The sequence below is a fragment of the Prunus mume genome, linkage group LG8 (genome assembly GCF_029339155.1).
Source record: "Prunus mume cultivar Tortuosa linkage group LG8, ASM2933915v1, whole genome shotgun sequence".
Lineage (NCBI taxonomy): Eukaryota > Viridiplantae > Streptophyta > Magnoliopsida > Rosales > Rosaceae > Prunus > Prunus mume.
The window spans coordinates 21,700,988-21,721,441 of record NC_142705.1 but is presented as its reverse complement, the minus strand read 5'-3'; the positions used below and the strand labels follow the sequence as shown (position 1 = coordinate 21,721,441).

General features: G+C 37.7%; 1 protein-coding gene across 1 annotated transcript; it reads left to right on the top strand.

Moving 5' to 3' along the window:
- Positions 1-4,293: 4,293 nt before the first annotated feature.
- On the top strand, positions 4,294-8,769 carry LOC103339051 (exostosin family protein). Its single transcript, XM_008242326.3, has 2 exons — positions 4,294-6,087; positions 7,974-8,769. The coding sequence occupies exons 1-2, from the start codon at positions 5,119-5,121 to the stop codon at positions 8,526-8,528; spliced, it is 1,524 nt and encodes a 507-aa protein (XP_008240548.2). The 5' UTR covers positions 4,294-5,118; the 3' UTR covers positions 8,529-8,769.
- Positions 8,770-20,454: the final 11,685 nt, after the last annotated feature.

The following is a 20,454-nucleotide window of genomic DNA, read 5'->3' as shown; positions in this document are numbered from 1 at the left end:
CCACGCTTGATTGCTCGTGACTCAACAGTTGAAACATGATGGTTAGATGGATGAGCAGACTGCCCAGATCGACTTCCAATCTTCGACTAGTACAAACGACTCGAATTTCAAAAAGGAGCATCCGCATCTCTTTGCCTCTCAACAAGTGAGCTAGATCGCGCACAGACTAATTTACGGAGCATATCACAATCTCCAAACTCATCAGGCTTGAGCTCTCGAAGACTTGACATTAGCCTTCTCTCTTTAGGAGTTTAGCAAAACACTCCTCATGTCCAGCAGGCAGATCATCAAGGCTCGAACCATCCTGCTTCCATCTATCGACATCCTTAGCAGGGGGCAGTCCACCAACTTTCTCCCGATCGCCGCCGAGCCGCCGGTCACCGCCGCACCAATCGCCTTTGGTCCACGACGACAACCAGCCTAGTCCTACCCAACTGGTCCTCGCCTTGAAAAAGAGAAGACGAAGAAAAATTTACGTGCTCGACTTACTTTGGGATGCACGACAACTCCTCTCTTCGACAAGCAGTACAAAATTCTCCAAGATCTTTCTCAAGCTAGAAAGTAGAGAAGTTAAGTTTGCAATGTAAGAAAGAGTGAAGAGAAGCCCTGTATTTGTATAAGTTGGACAACTCAGGTCAAGAAGGAATCGCAAGCTCATTCCTATTGGGAATCCAACTCCAAGAACAGTCAGAAGCCTACGCCAATTAGTAATCCTATCTACAAAAAAGCCCAGACACAGTTGGAGAGCCCGAAAAAATAATTTCATCTCCTACATGCCACACAAGCGCCATGCAGAAGCTGAGGGCATTTGTGGAAGAAGATATTTTCGTCTCCAATCACAGCTCGCCACGTGGAAAAGAAGATTATCTCTTTTAATTAATTAATTGAACCAGTTTATCTGGCCAATTAATTAATTGGGATAAATATCTTAATTAACATGATATTATCTTTATTTAATAAGATAATATCATTAATTAAGATATTATCCTAATAAAGAGAAGATAATGTCATTATCTCATATATTATCTCCATAAAAAGAGATAATATCATTTAATTAAATATTATCTCAAGTCCGACTGATCCCATTTACAATTTGGGTAGAGAATAAACTCAGCATATTCTCTACGAAACCCTAGCCCCGAGGCTCCTATAAATAGATGACTTCATTCATCATTCAAGGTACATCTAAACCTACTCCTAATACCCGAGAAAAATACCCGAAGCTCTCTCTTTCTCCCTCTCCACTCTCCATATTTTCTCCACACGGCTCCGGCCACCACACACGACTCCGGCCGCCCGGTTCACACCCTACATAAACACTACTCCGTACCCTTTGCTTAGCTATTGTTTTCCTACAAACACTCGAACTAACTTAGGCATCGGAGGGCCTTTGGCCAACACCCCCCGGGTGTGGTCTATTTACTCCAATCTGTTGTACAGGAATCGAGGAAGAGAGAGAAAGAAGATCGAAGGTTGAAGGATCTAGAAGCGAATATTCTCCCGTGAGATTATTTGCACAAACAATAGCCCCCTCAATTTGAAGGGTACTACGAGTATCTCTTTCCTTCTATATTAGAATACTGGTAGATTTATTGCATTTGATGACAGTCAATCCTAGGCTAAACGCATCTCTAGTGAACATTTTAAATGACCTCTTAAATTAAGATTCAAGCATGATATAGTAAATTAAACTCTTCAAATTAAAGTTTGTTGACTTATGTGGCAATTTGAAAAGGTTTATTTTATACTCGAATAATTTTTGCTCCAATAGACTCTTCAATTCAATTAATGCAATATCATGGAAAAGAATGAAAAATATGAAAACACGTGAAAAATGTATAATGTATTTATTATTTAAAAAGGAAAAAAATGCATGTTTTTTACATTTTCAAGTTAGGTTTTGTTTACTCATTTACCTTTTCCCTTGGAGTATGAAAATGCCGATGTGTCAAGGCAAACGATGTTTGCTTACTCTTTTGCCCCTTCCCTTGGAGTATGAAAATGCCAATGTGTCAAGGCAAACGATGTTTGCCTACTCTTTTGCCCCTTTCCTTGGAGATGCTCTAAGACCAATTACCTTTACACCTGAGGTCCTAAGTTTGATTCTCCTCTCCAGCAATATCATTTGTATTAAATTTTTTTTTAAAAAAGATTTAGACTGAATATTATAAAAATTCAACTTCATTATGTTTCTAAAATAAAATATAAAAAATCTCTAGGAAAGCCTGAATGTGATAAGAGATGAAATGATTCTAAACTCTTGAAATTTTCATAAGAAATTCAAATGCTTTTTGGAAAAGCACTTAGAATGCTTCATAAAGAAGCACATACCAGATGTTTCTCCAGAAAAAGCTTTTATGACCTAGAAACACTTCTAAATTTTTTTGTCAAAGGCTGTCAGAAGCTCTTTTGGTTGTCAAAACACAATTTTGACTCTTCTGAATGCACTTCCAAACATGCCCTTTAGTGACTTCTTATCATTATTAATTAGTAAACAAATACTTTTTATTCCTATTGGTTCGTAGTCATGTCGTGCCTATTTTGGAACCATTTTGTGCTACAAAGACAGCTAAAATCAATAAATTTAGAAAGGCAAAACTAAAGTAGACGACTATGCAAACCTAAAGTATCAATATTAATTATTTCGGTCAACAGAATTTCATTCTGAGTGCCTTGCATGATGTAATTGTGGCATGAAAGGTGAGAGACAACATTATCACATGGGAAAGTCTTCCTAGACGAAATAAAAATAACAAAAAAAAGAAAAAAAAAAGAAGAAGAAGAATTCCATTTTTATATGGGAGTATTTGGTAAAATAGGTACAAAGACAATTGCAACATAACAAGGTCAAATTTACACAAGATGGTCTTTTCAAAGACCAAGTCGTGCCTCCACCTATCTGGTTACCAAACCCAACTATAATTATTTCTTTTTCATTTGTAAATCCCAATTAAGCTTCAATGTGCATAGTTCCACTCAAAATGGACACCATTCTCTAGGAGATCCACCCAATGCGTGGGTGTTATATAATTTTTATTTTTTTAAGTAATGACTAATGCGTAGTTGTTGATTGTGGATTAAAGAATTAATCGACGAGGGATTTGGAGATGAGATTCGGGGTCACATGAGATTTAGAAATCTCATATGGCCAAAGTATTTTATTTGACAACTTTAAAATGATATTTACCGGCTGATATGACACTTTCAGAAGAAATTTTGAGATGTCCAAATTTCATTCCTACAATCCACCTAATGTGTTACTTCAAAATTCCATTATAACTAAATTAAATTAAAAGTAAAATGATGAGTTGAGTTCCTTACTTAAATCTCGTCATGGTTAATATATTAACTAAACAAGTTGAGTTGAGATCATAATGTGTTCTTAGTAGAATGAATTAATGTTAGAGCTTCGGTTTGATTAAATTTATTACTTGTGATGCAAAATATACAACTAGCTAGCTACAATGTTTTAACCTCCACACGAAATTGTTTCGTGGTTAATTTTTAGCTCAAATAGTGATTCTCGATTTATGTACTTTCCTTTGATTCGTTTTCCATAAAAACTCCCATCACAATGGTAGTGGCTTCCCCCTTCTCCCCCATGGCAACCCAGTTTGAACCCCAGTGTCAAACTCTAATATAACCAAAAAAGAAAAAGAAAAAGAGGAATGCTATTAGCAAATAAAGAGCATACTCAAAAGCAACTTGTACTCACCAAGGGGAAAAAAAACCAACTCCTTGTTTCATTGAGTCCAAAACTCCTAAAGGCTTGGCACAAATGAAATTGTCATTCTTAGAGCATCTCCAATATGTAGATGCCATCTTTGTAGCCCTCATTTTGTTGGCCAACATAATTCTAGCTCTATCACACATAAGTTGAAGGTGTCAAAACATGACTTATAACACTTTCTCAAAGATTTTTAGAAACCCTTAAAATACTTATTCCTTCTGGCTATTGCGGTGAGAGGTAGAAATTTATTGCTCTACAAAATTGTATATAAATAGCGGGAGTTATTTTAATTTTTTACTAATGAAAGAGGAGATTATAACTTGAGACTTCTTTTAATATTAGTGCGACAAATATCATTAGAATAATAACTAGTCGGTAAAATATGACATTCACTCTTGCATGAAGTCTTTCTCAAAATAATATCGTGCCTGATAAATAGTTGTTTGCTACGTTAGCATAATTAGCATAATGATGATTGAGTTAAAATTAAGTAGCAAAACTAATTGTTTTCACGTATATAATTAATTAACAACAACTAACAAAAAGTCACTATTCATGACCAAGGAAAGAAAACAGGAGAGCTCAAGAGCCCGCTTCCACAGATAGACCCTATTCCAACGCTTCCTAGTCCATTGCTTAGTTGAGAAAATAGAGCGAAACTCAATTTCTCAGTGACAAAATTTGTCCTCTAATCAACAAAAAACGTCAACTGCTCCAACAACTTCTGTTTTGTTGTTGCCTTTCCTTTCCTTTCCTTTCCTCTACGGTAAGAATCCACTCCACATTCTTCTTCAACAAATCAAACACCCACATTGCATTTCTCTCTGTTTTTCTATTCTTTCTGGTGCTTAGGTTGGGTTTTGGGTTCTTTCTCTTGGTGGGTTTGATCACATTGGATTTGAATTCATCTGGGTTTTTTTGTTTTTCTCGTTTCCACCTCTTTTTGAGCTGATTCTGTGTATTTCTCGGTTTTTTGGCGCTTAAATCATAGTCAATGTAGCGACAGGGAGAGAAAATAGTGGTATGAGCATAATGAGATCTGTTTTTATGGGTTAGTTCACTATCTTCAATCTAGTTTTTTGCATTAGACCCCAATCTAGAGTTTCTTTTCTCACCTGGGAATTGAGGTGTTGAAAGTTTCTGCATTATACTAGAATCTCTTGGTCACCAATGTCTGTTGTTGTGGTTGTGGTATCAAATGATCTGTGGGCTCTATTCTGATCAGCGTTGGATTCTTTCAGCTAAATATCACAGATTTTCTTATTCTCTGATGTGTTTTATTGATCATTTAGTTTAATTCTCTTTGGATTTCATGATTTTCAATCTGCTGGGCATTAATAATCATGATTCATAGAACATGTTGTTGATACTTCGGGATTGGAATTACAATGGCTGAAAGGCAAGCCTCATCTCTCGCGGTTAATACGCGGAAATCTTTGTTTTGTTTATTTATACTTACATCAACACTCTTCATATTATCTTGGTTCTTTGTGTTGCGTTCAACGGGCAGTCCTCACTTTATTGACCATAAATTATTACCCAATTCCAAGCTTCTTGCTATGATTGATAATGGTATTTCTGGAAGTGAGAGTCAAAATGATGTTGAACCCTCAGTTGGGAATCGATCAATCCTTGTGGATAAAGAAGAAGAAGAAAAACCAACAATTTCTTCCCAAGACAAAGAAGCATCCCAAGCTAACAATGGTGTGAAATGTAACACCAATGGAAAAGTAGCTCTCAAGGTATTCATGTATGATTTACCCTCTGAATTTCATTTTGGACTTTTAGATTGGAAACCCCAAGGACGTAGTGTTTGGCCAGATCTTCAAACTAAAGTACCTGCTTATCCTGGTGGGTTGAATTTGCAACACAGTATAGAATATTGGCTGACATTGGACATCCTTGCTTCAGAACTTCCCAATCCCCCAAATGTACATACTGCAATAAGAGTGCGGAATTCTAGTGAAGCTGACATTATTTTTATACCATTCTTTTCTTCCTTAAGCTATAACCGGTTCTCCAGGATAAATCCACACCAAAAGAAGAGCAATAACAAGTTGCTGCAAGATAAATTGGTTAAGTACGTGACAGCTCAACAGGAATGGAAGATGTCAGGGGGAAGAGACCACTTAATTGTGGCTCACCATCCAAATAGCCTTCTAGACGGAAGGATGAAGCTTTGGCCTGCAACATTCATACTTTCGGACTTTGGGAGGTATCCTCCAAACATAGCAAATGTAGAGAAAGACATCATTGCCCCCTACAAGCATGTAATCAAATCCTATGTGAATGACTCATCTACTTTCAATAGTCGTCCAACTTTGCTGTACTTCCAAGGTGCAATATATCGAAAAGATGTAAGTACTCTCTCCTTTATTTACTGAGTTTGGTTGTTTCTGCTAACCTTTGATGAAAAAAATTTGTTTAATTTTGCTGGGTCTTGATTTTAGCATTCACTGGACAAAATTTAAGCTCAGACTTGTGTGCTAATAGAAAGGCTAATGTTTCTTCTTCTTTATTTTCTAGTCTGTGCTTCACAATTGTGTTAATGCTTGCTGCCATATTTGACCAACTCAAGGTAGAATCTAGATACTCTCCAGGGAATTTCCTATTAGTGACATCAAACTATGTTAACTAAATTTACCTAAGAATTCTAAATAAAGTTAAAGAAATATGCAGCTTCAATAAATGATGCATGACATATAGTATAACGAGCTTGTAAGTATTACATATGTGTTTTTCACTGCAATGCAATGTGATTATTATCTAGTTCTAATCCGCATGCGGTACAGAGGCCAAGAGAGCAATCGTAGTTGTATAGATTTGAGTGTACATGTCGTATTTGACTGTGAACTTGGGGCACTAGAAATGGCATACATAGAGGAAATGATTCAACATTTGAGGGTTACGTGTTAACTTGTTCTTATAGTGTGGGAAAAAAGATGCAATATGCAGAATGCAACATAAAATGTTGAACGTTTTCATCCTTATTTGTCTATTAGTTTTTTTTTTCCTCCATTTGTTCATTTTTCGAAGCTGTAGATTCTTTTAAAGCTTCCTTTCTTGGGATGATTCTCTGTAAAATGGATGAAACTTCTGTCGAGTATGTTTGCCTTTAGTCGGCACATGAAAATGTGCTTGATTTTTGAAGTTCATAATTTCTTCATCATATTTCCAGAAGGTGAATCATGAAAGGCAGAGTTCTTTATGGTCTTCTTTATTTAAAATTATATGAAACTTTTCTATTTTAGAGATGCACAGACATCTATTTTCTGCATCACCTCCGAAGAATAATTAATGTAATGGGAGAAATATATATGGAACTCAGCCCTTGTGTCAGTTAATTGTTAGATTATCTTTGCCTTCTTGTTTTTATCCTTCTAGTCGCTTACTGTTCACTTTAGCACTTAGTACCCTTTCTCTTAGTATGAGTTCCATTACCTTCTGAAAAAATGAAAAACTACATGGTAAAGATTTGCTGATAATTGTTAATTTCAGTGCACAATTCTAATTCAACATTTTGTTTTGGAATTTTTTATTATTATGAGTACATGGCCTCTTCAAGGTTATTTGATCTGCATCTTGACACCATTAAACTCCTTCCAGCTTCTCAGCCATTGTATTATGCCCTCTGAGCATCTCTCATTGTGACGGCTTGATAGTAGATATATTCTACAATTCCTTCAGAGTTCTAAAGAGGAAGCATCCCTCTTGGATTCATGTTTATTAGAAAGCATCATGCTGCAGTTATTCTCTATGCTTCATTACAGAGTCACATATTAAGTTCAAGCGTTTGTTATTTAGAAGATGACAAGTATTTTCAGATCATGTGTTTGCCTTGTTGTTTGGCATCTCCAGTGTCAACTATATGTGACAAGCTTCCTGGGTGGTCCCATAATTTTTTTAAGTTTGCTGTTTTTCTTCCTTTTCTGTTTGTTTCATGTTGTTGTGTTGGGTGTTCTCTGTAGATATTTCTAGGTTCTATCTACATAGAATATGTGGATGTACAATTGTAGGCTATATGGTAAAGTATTACCAAGAAAATAATTTTCCAATCTGACGTGTTCTTTCTTCTGAGTGTTGACTAATTGGACATGATCCACCTTTACTATTTTTAGTTCAGCTTGTTTATGTTGTGAAATTTTTGCCTTCTGTTTCTCTTTGTCCTTCATTTTCTGTTTTGGTCTAGGTTGCTTGTTCATTACCTACTCATGGTCTTGACTTTCTGGTTCTACATGTTTAGGGTGGCTTTGTTCGGCAAGAGTTATTCTATCTTCTACAAGATGAAAAAGATGTACATTTTACATTTGGGAGTGTTCAAAAAGATGGAGTCAAGAAGGCTTCACAGGGAATGCACACCTCAAAATTCTGCCTCAACATAGCCGGTGACACTCCGTCATCAAATCGTCTTTTTGATGCTATTGCTAGCCACTGTGTCCCTGTCATCATCAGTGATGATATTGAACTCCCATACGAGGATGTGCTTGACTACTCTGAGTTCTGCATCTTCATTCGAACAAGGGATGCCCTTAAAAAGAACTTTCTCGTAAACCTCACCAGGAGCATTGGGATGGATGAGTGGACGCAAATGTGGAGGAGGTTGCAGGAGGTTCAAAAATTCTATGAGTTTCAGTACCCATCAAAGGAGGGTGATGCTGTCCAGATGATATGGCAAGCAGTTGCTCGCAAGGTTCCTGCTATGAGAATGAAGTTAAACAAGTCTAGACGATTCTCTCGTTCATATGTCCGCAAGGAGAAGGGGTTAAGCAGGATACCATCACCAAGTAACTTTTGGTAAGAAGGGAATTAACACTCTTTGTGGCCCTGCAGCTTTTCTGACTCTTAACCACCACACAGGACTGAAATTATCACTTACAGTTTTGATAAGATACTAGAAAAGGCAATGTGAAATTAACTTTCATTTGTTCCAATATGAGATAAAACTAGCTTTACTATACCTTTGAAATCCATTTGTTCTTCTACTCAGGATGTAATTTAGTTGGTTATTTCATTTATACAGAAAATGTTGCAAGTAGAAATCTTTCTCTTCAAATTTGTAATTGTCTATAAAGTTTCGTGCATGTCTGCAATTTGTGGAATAAGAGCCTACTGCACACTTGACCAAATATCAACTTTACATCAACAAAGTAGTTGATGCAGAATGCGTAGGATGCAGGAATCATTGATTAGTTTCTTAATTTATTTGTTAGTTTCAGAGGTTCACTAGTTTTCCAAATTCTATTAGCATCTCTACTTTTCCAGATTTGCCGATTTCAATGTTAGAATTTATGTTTTAGCAAGGGATTTTTATCCTATTATCTCTAGGATTTCCAGATTTCTAGTTTGCTATAAATATCCCCATGTAGTTCTTTAAAATTCATATTTCAATATTGAGTAAACCTTTTCCTAAAACTCTCTAATTTCTGCCCTTTCTTTCGTCCCTTCTGTTTCGAGTGCTTAATAACTACCTAGGGGCTGTGCTACATCAGTAGTATTTGTTTTTATATAAAAAATTTGTATAGAGTGATTAAAAACTTTACTAGTAAGCATATAGTAAATTGAGTATTTGGGTTTTTGGTTTGGTGAATAGTTTTCAAATTTTGTTTTGGAAGAGCTCAATCAGGAGGCCCAGATTCTTGGGGCCTGTTTACATTAGTAAAGGAAATGACAATTTTACCTTCATGTTTAAAAGCTTGGCCTCCTCGTCATTTTGGTTTGAACAAGCTCGCTATTTCTGGCGCCAATTGCTTTGAATCTTTGATCTTCGTCAGTTCTGTGACTAATTTTAGTGCGATTTGGTTGTGATTTTGGCTCTGACTTCGTGGTGGTGGAGGTATGTCTTAGAATCCTTTGCATGCTTCACTTTTGGTGCGATTCTACTAGATCTTGTTAGATTTTCTGTATATGTTCATGACCTTTCACACAACCTGAAATACATAAAAGACATACTTGGCGTCATCTTCATTGAGTACAAGGTCTCTGAATACTAATTTATGATGAGTACATAAAAGACATACTTGGCGTCATCTTGGCTTAAGACTTCTGCTTTTTTTTGAGAAATTATTTTAGCTCTCTCTTTATGATGAGATTAGGGTTAGAGAATATATCTGACTAGAGTAAGGCCGGATTGGATAAGACTGGATTGGACTGGTTGTGATGGATACTTAACTTTGGACTAGACTGAAAAACATAATAATTTTGAAATTTTTTATTTCTTTATCAGATTTTTTCAGTATATTTTCAAAAGAATAACAAATGAAATTAACGCACAAACAAAACCCAATATATGAATGGGTTCCAAATCAAGATACACATTTTCAAAAGAAGAAAAAAGAAAAAAAGAAGAAGATATGAACGGGTTCCAAATCACATCTGAACATTTTCAACAAAAGAATAAAAAACAAAATTAAAAGCAAGGATGAGAGAAACATGTGCCAAAGAAAAGAGAATTAACGAAAACCAAGATCATACTTACTTATTTATGAAACAAGATCAGAATTTTTTACATATGAGATATATGAGACTTCTCAAATCTAAGATAAAAAAAATTTAAAAACAAACTAAAAAGCCATAGCTTTCGACATCTCACCAACAAAATAGAGATATCAATCATTAGAATATCTCAATATTTACCAATAAAATCAAAATCAAAATTTCAGAAAGAAATTCAAATCTTGTTTCATCCAAATTAACGAGTGGAGAAGAGAAAAGAGAAGAGAGGAGAGATAAGAGAAGAGGAGAGAAAAGAAAGCGGAAAGCATAGAAGAGAAGAGAAGAGACCAGGAACAAGCGTTAAGGGAGACGAGAGCTCACACATAGAAATCTAACGGTTGGTATCAGAGAACATGGTTACTCACACATATTGAGATCATTTTTGAAGCATACGTATTGCGATTTAAAATTTTGATGCCATGACTTTTTTGGTTATGTTTAAAATTTTGATGGAAGTTTAAACATGTTTTCTAAATACTATGAATATTAAAGAATATGGAAAATGCATGTTTAAATTGATTTTTCATATCTTCAAAACTTTAAACCTGTTTTTGACATACTAGATTACCTTAAAATGCAAAAAATGGCCTTATGTCATAGCAAAGCATTGAGTTTTGTTAGTTACGCCATTCCCTATTAGGAAAGGTGTAATGGATAGAAAACAAACACCGAAAACCCCTAAACACTGTTGACCACAGAAAATACTATTCAAGACAATTTTAGGGTTTTATCTTAGCTTGTGTTTTTGTTTGGTTATTTTCTGTACTAGATAAGAACTGGTTTATGTTCTGAGAATAAAAAAAAAATTCATAACAAAACCAAACCTAAATACTCAAACTCTAAAGAAATAACCAAAATTGCATCATACCTAAATTACTTGATAAGTTTCTTCAATAAATATAATCTATCTTGTAATCTGTTAATGATGGCACAAAATAACACGTAAGTTGTTTGTAAGCTATAAGTAACCTCTTGCCACAAAGGTGTGATATTTAATTAAGGAAGCTTGCATTTGTTATTTGTTAGTTTTGTAAATTAAATTTAAACTGAAAAATTGTTTTCTCTTAACAAATTGAGAATCGGTTTCTTGGAAAGTACTTATACTTTCTTTTGCAAATCCTCATAGCTTTGAAACCTTAGTCAATTTCTCACAAATAGAAACTCTCACTATATTAAACTTCAAAAGATGGAAGTTTGATCTTGAAGTTTCTCTGAGCATGAGTGATATTGCTATCACCTAAGACAAGCCAACTAGACCAGTTGTGAATTCCCCTATAGAAGTGAAAAGGGTGCATGAAGCTTGGAGGATGGAGAATAAGAAGCGTTTGTTGGTTATGAAGAAGACTATTTCAAAAGCTATTTTTGGTGGAGTTGAAGAAACAAAAAGTGCCAAGCAGTTTATGGAATCCATTGAAAGGAAGTTTAAGGAATCTAACAAGGCTGAAACGATGAACCTCTTGTCTAGGCTACCTAATACGAAGTATGAAGGAGGAAGCATGAGAGATCTCATGGGACTTGTGGATATTGCTGCCAAACTGAACTGGCTGAAAATTCCTATTGATCCAACTTATCTAGTGCACATTGCATTTTATTCTCTACCTTATGATCATATGAAATCCACTTGCAACACCCTGAAGGAGGATTGGGCAATGGATGACTTGATTACGATAGCTGTTCTTGAGGAGAATAGGACAAAGCTTATGGTGGTGTTGTCAACATGGTCACTGCCAAGAAGTATGAGAATAAGAGTGCTTCAAAATGGGAAGCAAAGAAGCAGAACCAGTCTCAAAAGAATAGACGTTTAGTACCCTCAATAAAGGAATATCCACTAGGTTATCGCATGGATGTTTAGGGCACATTTCAAAAGAAAGAATGAAAATTCTTGTTAAAGAACAAGTCTTGTCACCACTAACTTTCAGTGATGATGAGATCTGTATTGAATGTGTTAAAGGAAAACTCACTAAGACTAAGAAGAAAGGTGCAACTCGCTGTGCTGATCTTTTAGAGATCATCCACACAGATCTTTATGAACCATTCCCTCATCTAACAATTGATGGAAATTAATATTTCATCACTTTTATTGCTGACCATTCTCGTTTTGGTTATCTATACCTCATAGCGGAAAAATCTCAAGCTTTTGAGATATTCAAAAAATTTCAAACTGAAGTTGAAATGCAACTTGAGAAAAAGATAAAAATTGTGTGGTTAGACATAAGGGGTAAATATTATGTTTGTGTTGACGAAGGAGGATGATGTCCTGGACCATTTGTTGGGTATCTACAAGATAATGAAATAGATGCTCAATACACAACACCAGGAACTCTGCAGTAGAATGGTGTGGCTGAGAGAAGAACTCGAACTTTGAAGGATATGATTTATAGCATGATTTCCAAAAATGATTTGTCTATGCATCTATGGGGAGAGGTGATCAAAACAACAAACTACATACTTAATAGAGTGCCTGTTTGTGCAAATTTCTCACAAGAGAATTTTTGTGTAATAACCCAAACCTAAAATTAATATTTAATTATTACTTTATTGGAGGAAAAGACTAAAATGGCCTTAGAATTTTTATTAGGTCAAAGGTTGACTTTTTGACCAAGAAGGAATTTGAAAATTTAAGTTATACCGTTGCGTAGAGCGCAGTGAGATGAATTCGTGGACACGTAGTGGGCCCAAATCCGAGTTGTATTGAAGGAGATACAGTCAAAATAAGTAAGAGGGCAAAATAGTAAATTTGGAAGGTCAGTTTTTTTTAAAAACCTTCATCTTCTCTCTCTCCCGGTCACACGAGGCCCCACCCCAATTTTCCCTCCAGCGGTGGCTTCAAGAGCCACCGTCGCTACTAGGGTGGCATTTTAAACCGAACAATTTACATAATGAAACTGCAATCGCAGTAAACCGAACCGCATTTGCGGTTGCGCTATGTATTTGATTTTCAAAACTTGCGGTTACCGCAAACCGCAAAGTATAGCCGCACGGATGATGAAGTTGAATTCTACAAGGAAATGGAACATATGACAACTTGTAAGTAATTAGTTTATTTATGCTAATGTTATTTATGCTTCTTCTTATAATAAAATGTATTAAACTATGTTGTTTTATTTGTAGATAACATTGGTGCTCAAACAACACAACGGGGTTCTTCAAATCCACTCACCACCAACACTTGAGTTTGTAACTTTAGTTTGTAATATTGGTGCATTGCATTTTCCTTTTAGTTTGTAACTTTAATTAACTTTGAATTTGATTTTTCTTTTTTGTTGTAACTTTAATTCATTTTGCTTTGCATTTTCCTTTTGGTTTATAAGTTTAAAGGATTTGGAATTGGAATGCTTGAGAAGTTTAACTTTAATTGGAATGTTTGGAATTGTAACTTTAATTTTCTTAGGTTGTGAATGCTTGAGAAGTTGAGGAGATTGTGAATTTATATATGTTTGAGAAATTGAGGTTGTGTATTTATTTATTTAGGTTGTGAATTTATATTTTTGTAAATGCTTGAGAACTTGCGGTTTTAAACCGCTAATTGTAACCGACCGCTTTTTGCGGTTTACCAATGCGTAAACCGCAAAACGCGATTGGTTTGTGGTTTCAAAAATCACCAAACCGCAAATAGTTGGTCGGTTTGCGGTTTGAGTAAAAATTCACAGTTATCGAACCGCAACCACCCCTAGTCGCCACCACAGGCCACGGCAGGCCATAGGACAGGAATCAAAGCAGACCAAGCAGCTTCCCCCTTCCCTTTCCGATCAAACCCCATCGTCGAAACCGCCAGTGCTTGTGGAAGCGTGTGGGCAGCAGGGTTGGGACCACAGTCAGTTCTAAAATGATCTCCTAGTCCTCACGAGTGCATAGGATTTCGCGGATCTTAATTCGGATATCGTTTGAACCCCGAACGGATCTCGCCTACTGTGCGATTTCTGGGTTCGATAAGTTTGAACCGTTGGATCGCAGTCATTTTCAAGTATGTTGATCTAGGTATTTCCAGGATCGTATAGTATTTGACGGATCGTAAAACGGAGTCCCGGATACTCCAAAAATGTCAGCCCTAGAGTATGTTTTACGGATAATTAAACCGATTCAGAATAACGAACCAGTTGCGGTTTAGGAGCAGAGGAAAGAACTACGTGTGGCTTGATCCTCGGTAAAGGCGTAGGCAGCCTGCAGCTATCGTGCACAGCCACAAGTTAGGGTTCAGGTTTATGTTATTATTTTCAGGGCATTTTGGTCATTTACGACCTACACATCAGTGTCGATTTTAAGCGAGATTCGCCTGGATTTCAAAGTGGAATTTGGGTCGGGTCGTTTCATTTTGCGTGTAGATTTTTCACCCTTTGAGCTTTCTTCTCTCTCTTCCTTAATTCCTGTAAAACAAATAAGAGTAAAAGACCACAACCGGGGTGTGTTGGCCAAAAGCCCTCCGATGTCTAAGTTAGTTCAATTAAATCTTTGAGAAAAGATGTGGCAATAGCTAAACTAGATGGATTTTTCTCTCATGGGGATAGCCGAGTGGCCGGAGTTGTGTGTGGTGGGACTTAGCCGTGTGGGAGAGATGAGAGAAGGAGTGGTCGGTGGCTAGGGGTAGCCGATGGCTAGAGAGAGAGAGGGGTTTTTCGTAGGGTTTTTGGAATTAAGTTTTGAATTCCCTCATGTGTTGAGTGTGGCTATGTATTTATAGGACTCTAGTCGTCTAAGGTTTTTCAAAGAATATCTTCTTATTTGGAAGGAAGATATTCTTTCCCTTAAATGGAGAGATTGAGTCAATTAGGAATTTTGATTAGGATTAAATCCCTAATTGATGATAATATCCCCAGAATAAGATAGTATTCCAAATTGGTGATATTATCTTTAATTGGTGATTATATTCCCAAATAAGGAGAATATCCCATATTTAAGATCCCTATTTGTTGGTCTCGATTAATTGGTAAAATAAATGGGCCCAATTAATGCCCTAGGTGATGTTCTTCTTGTCCACATGGCGTCTTGTTATTGGAAGCCGGAATATTTTCTCTCATAAATGCCCCTAGCTTATGTATGGCACTTGTGAGGCATGAAGGGGATAAAAAATATTTATCTGGCTCTCCAACTATATCTGGGCTTTCCTCTTTGAGTGGGACTCCATTTGCAAATTGGGTTCCTAATTGGACTAGGCTTTTGACTTTTTCTTGGAGTTGGGCTCCCAATGGGATGCCCAACCTTTATAAATACAAGGCTTCTCTTCACTTCTCCTCAAATTGAGAACTTGTCATCATCTACTTTCTAGCTTTTGGGAGAGATCGTGAAAGAGTGTATTGCTTGTTGAGGAGAGGAGTCGCAGTGCACACTAAGGTAGGTCAAATTTATATATTTTTTTTCTTCTTTCCTTTTCACTCTTTGCTGCGAGGACTAGCTGGGTGGCCGGTTGGTAGTCGTGACCGACGCCATCTGGTAGTGGTGGCGTCACAACCGTCTTCCTTATTGCTATGGTACGTCATACTTCTTTTGATTTGCTTCCTTTTTATCTGAATTCTTTGATGTGTGACTAACTGATTCGTTTGCTTGCAGAGAATGATATATGCAAGAGAATGGATCTTGGGCTAAACATGGCTAAGGTTCGCTGGGCTCTGAACATCCATGCGAGGTTTTGTGAATGGAGTTGGCTGTTAAACAAGTATTGGGAGAAAGCTGGTGGTTTGCCCCTTGCCAAAGATGTTGAGATATGGAAGCAGTATGGTCTAGACTCGGATGATCTGCCCACTGAACAGGAGGAGTCTTAGATTGAAAACCCTTTAAAGAGGAACCGACACCAAGTCATCCAAGGATGAAGCTTATCTACCTAACCATTGCGATTAGGTGGAGGATCAAACTGGGAGGACTGCTCATCCCCCTAACCATTGCGATTCATCGCTTCTTGCTGTTTTTGCCTATTTGGCTTGACTGCTCTGCTTGCTTAACACAAGTGTGATTTAACCTTCACGGACCACTGCACTACCCAGCTCCGGCTCGAAAGCAACAAGCAAGGGATTGAGCTGCATGAAAGCCCTTCCTAGCCACAAGCAGTCAAACATAGAGCTGATTAGGCTTCATTGACTCCTTTGGAGGTAAGGATGGCCGCGACTAAGAAGGTCAAAAAGTCATCTACTCGAGCAAAGGGTTATTTTGAAATTGAAGCAGCTAGTGAAACGACTGATCCAATATCCACTTTGGAATCCGGGTGAAACACATCGCTTAAAGCGACATCTGGTTGTGGGTCATAAATGACCAAAATGACAAAACGCTAACACAAACTCGGGGCCTAACTCGTGGCTGCGCTGTAGCTCGTAGGCTGCCTACGTACCCTTCTATGAGGGATCAAGCCACACGTAGTTCTCTCCTCTGTTCTTGACCTGCAACTAGTTCGTTATTTTGTAACTGGTTTACTTATCCGTAAAACCTACTCTAGGGCTGACTTTTCTGGAGTATCCGGGACTCCATTTTACGATCCGTCAAATACTATACGATCCTGGAAATACCTAGATTAACATACTTGGAATTAACTATGATCCAATGGTTCAAACGTGTTGAACCCGGAAATCGCATACTAGGCGAGATCCGTTCGGGGTTCAAACGATATCCGAATTAAGTTCCGCGAAATCCTACGCGCTCGTGAGGACTAGGAGATCATTTTAGGACTGACTGTGGTCCCCACCTTGTTGCCCACGCGCCGCCACATGCGCTGGCAGCGCGTGGTGCCTAAACCGATAAGCGCTTCGCCGGAAAATCTCAACATCTCGGCTCAAGACTCCTATCCTAGGTAAAACACCCTATTTGGAACCACTTTTGTTCTTGGACATACCCCAAATTATAGACGGAAGTGGCCGGAAATTCAATTTGAAAATCGGCCGAAACCTAATTCCAAAATCGAACTACAAACTCTCAAAATTTCTGGAATCCTATCCAACAGGCAGCTAGATCATGAAAAATAGTCGAGAATCCATACCTCATTCGTCCGATTTGGTGGAGAAATGAGAGAGAACGAAGACTTGGAAAATCTGTCAAAATCTGTCCGGAAACAGCTCGGATTTCTTCAATTTCCGGCCAGTACCGGCGGTTCCAGCGGCTGAAATTGGTCGGGATGGGAAGAGGAAGGAAGCCCGTTCATTTTGGTACCGGCCCCGTCGAGTTTGGTGGCGGACGAACGAACGGCCGGCCAAAAGCGTGGCGGTGTCTTGTCGCGAAGAGAGAGAGAGAGAGAGAGAGAGAGAGAGAGAGAGAGAGAGAGAGAGAGAGAGAAACTGAGGTTTTAAAATCTAACTTTTCAAAATTACCTTTTTGCCCTTGAGCGTATTTTGACCATATTTTCTTCGTTATAATTCCGATTCGAGCCTACTACGTGTCTATGAACTCGTTTCGTCGCGCTCTACACAACGGTGTAAGTGAAACGGTCAAATTATTTCTCGGTCAAAAGGTCAACCTTTTCCTCAATAAAATATTCTAAGGGCATTTTAGTCTTTTCCTCCAATAAATTAATAGTTAAATATTAATTTTAGGTTTGGGTTGTTACAGCTGGTCCAAAGATTAACAAGTCCAACTCCGCAGGGGATGCATGTGTGTCTAATATGCTAAAGATGAACTTTCTATCAAGCCCACCTTGGCAACTTCTCAAGTCTTGGAGAAGCAAAACGAAGCAGATGTCCATTTGCTTCAAAAATGAGTAGTTTTTGCTATTGAGGCTATCCAGAACTTGTCTATTATTGCCTCTTCTTCTGCTCACCTTAGTGAGTTGGAGAAGAAGAATGTTGATCTGACTGGCGGGCTCTCGGCCGAGCAGATCTGTCATGAAACAAAGATGTTTGAAATGAAAGAGAGCATGTCAGTACTGAAGAGTTCCTTCACTAAAAAAGATAGTGAATTCAACTCTTCTGATGTTGCCCTGCATAGTTGAAAAGAGGCCTACTTTCGTCTTGAGCGCACAAATGCTAACATATCCCATAGTTATGACAATCTTCTGGCCAAGTTTGATGCCTACCACAAGGCTGCTGAACGATCCAAGTATGAGGCTGTTATTGATGCATACAAGTTGGGCTACTTGGACTGCAAGAGTAGGGCCACTCCTTGTCATCCCATTTAAGATAAAGATGTTGAGATGTTCTGCCCTGACATGCCTTTTGCTCAAGGTGTGCTGATCAACGTTGTGGATATAGAGGCAGCCGAAGAGTTGGTGGCTGATGAGATTGTAGCTGAGGAGGAGGATGATGCCAAGGAGGGTGCAGCTGATGAGGTGGCAGCAGACTTGGCTAAGTAGGTAGCTAAACTAGGCGGAGCCATGGAGGGTGTAGTCGATCACATAAAAGCTGAGGAGGTCATTGAACAGTAGATGGAGACTCTTTTATATTTTTAATCTTTGTAATCTACTTTTTTGTTTGCAATAATTGGTCTTGTTTGATCATCTTTATTTTGTTGTAGTCTGGCCAGTTGGTTACTTTGCTATGGAAATTTTAGTTATTTCAAAAAAGAATTTGCTGAGTCTAGTGAACTGCTTGAGTGACTTGTTGGTGCCTTCGTTGTGCATCTTCCTTAGGATGCTTGAATGTTTACTCACCGCTTACTTAAATGGTGCTTTTCTGCTTTTCCTTTAGGATGCTTCAAATGTGGCATGCGTCTCCTTTAGAATGCTTTCACAATTTCCCACATCTCCCTTAGGATGTTTTGGTAAATGTCTTACATCTCCCTTACGATGTTTTGGACGGTTGCATATGTCTCCCTTATGAAATTTTGGCAGATATCCTACATCTTCCTTAAGACGTTTTGGACAATTGCCTACATCTCCCTTAGGACGTTTTGGCAGATTGCTTATGTCTCCCTTAGGGCGTTTTGGAAAGTTGCCTACGTCTCCCTTAGGACGTTTCGACAGATTGCCTACATCTCCCTTAGGACATTTTGGCAAGTGTCTTATGTCTCCCTCAGGATGTTTTGGACGGTTGCCTACGTCTCCCTTAGAACGTTTTAGCAGATTGCCTACCTCTCCTTAAGGACGTTTTGGAAGTCTTCCTGCGTCTCCCTTAGGACGCTTTGGATATCTTCTCGAACACTTACTTGGATGAAAACTTGAACTTGCATTTGATGTTTGTGTGATTACATTGCTTTATTGAATGGAAATAAATAGATGAAATTACATCAGATATTGTTATTCTTCAACTGGGGTGGAGAGGGTTTGGTCACCAGCTAGTGGTTCAAGTAGGTGAGCGGGCGCTTCATGGATAATACATTTGGAGGTGATGGGCATTCCACTATCTTGGAATTTTCTTGCCTTTCGGGGTATCTAACGTATAGCTTCCTCTGCCCACAGTTCGACTCATCACGTAAGGGCCTTCTCAGTGTTTCATCTTCTTTGATCCACGCTTTGTCTGTAATCGGCGGATCTAGGAATTTTTCAGTGGAGGTGCAATTTTTAAAAGCTAAGAGCTCAAAAAAAAAAAAAAAGGACAACTAAACATCCTTATCATTTAAACAATACTAATGTTATTCATAATTAATTAAAAAAATAACATTACAATTAACCTACAATTGTTGCCGACGAGGTTTTATATCATGAAAACGTCGCATTATATTTGCATTACTAATACAAGAAAAAACATCTTTCTCAATGTAACCTACAATTGTTCTCTTCAAAATGTATCTGACATGTTAACATACATTCAAACAAAATTTCTATCTGATCAATGATCTGGATTAAAAATCTATAATAAAAAAAATAGTATCTTAAACTATTTATCAAAACGAAATTTCCTAATTAAATTAATTTCAGAGCTGTTGTTAATTACTTTCAATCATGCACATAATTAATTATATATATATATCAGCGAGTAATTCAAAAACCTACGTTTTCTTTTAGCCTTAGGATCAGAGCAGACAATCTGACTATCTCTGTTTAACCCACAATCTCTCCCACTGGTTTCGCAAACTCTACAATGACCAAGTCAATGCAACATCTTCTATGGCATCTCCAAATACACCCAATTCATTCGCAGCTCTTGCCGAAACCCCAATACTCAAATTCGCAGCTCTTGGTTAAAAAAAAATATGCGCTGCCGCAACGCGACGCAGCGATCTCTGCGCATTTCATCAAACACCTTATGTGCGTTCTGGTATGAAGCAGAGGTGCAATTCCAAAGACCTCTAATGGTGATTTCCGGCGACCGGAGGTGCAGTGCACCTCCTTGCGCCGCACGTATCCGCCGATGGCGTAATAAAGGCTTTTCTGAGCATAAGGT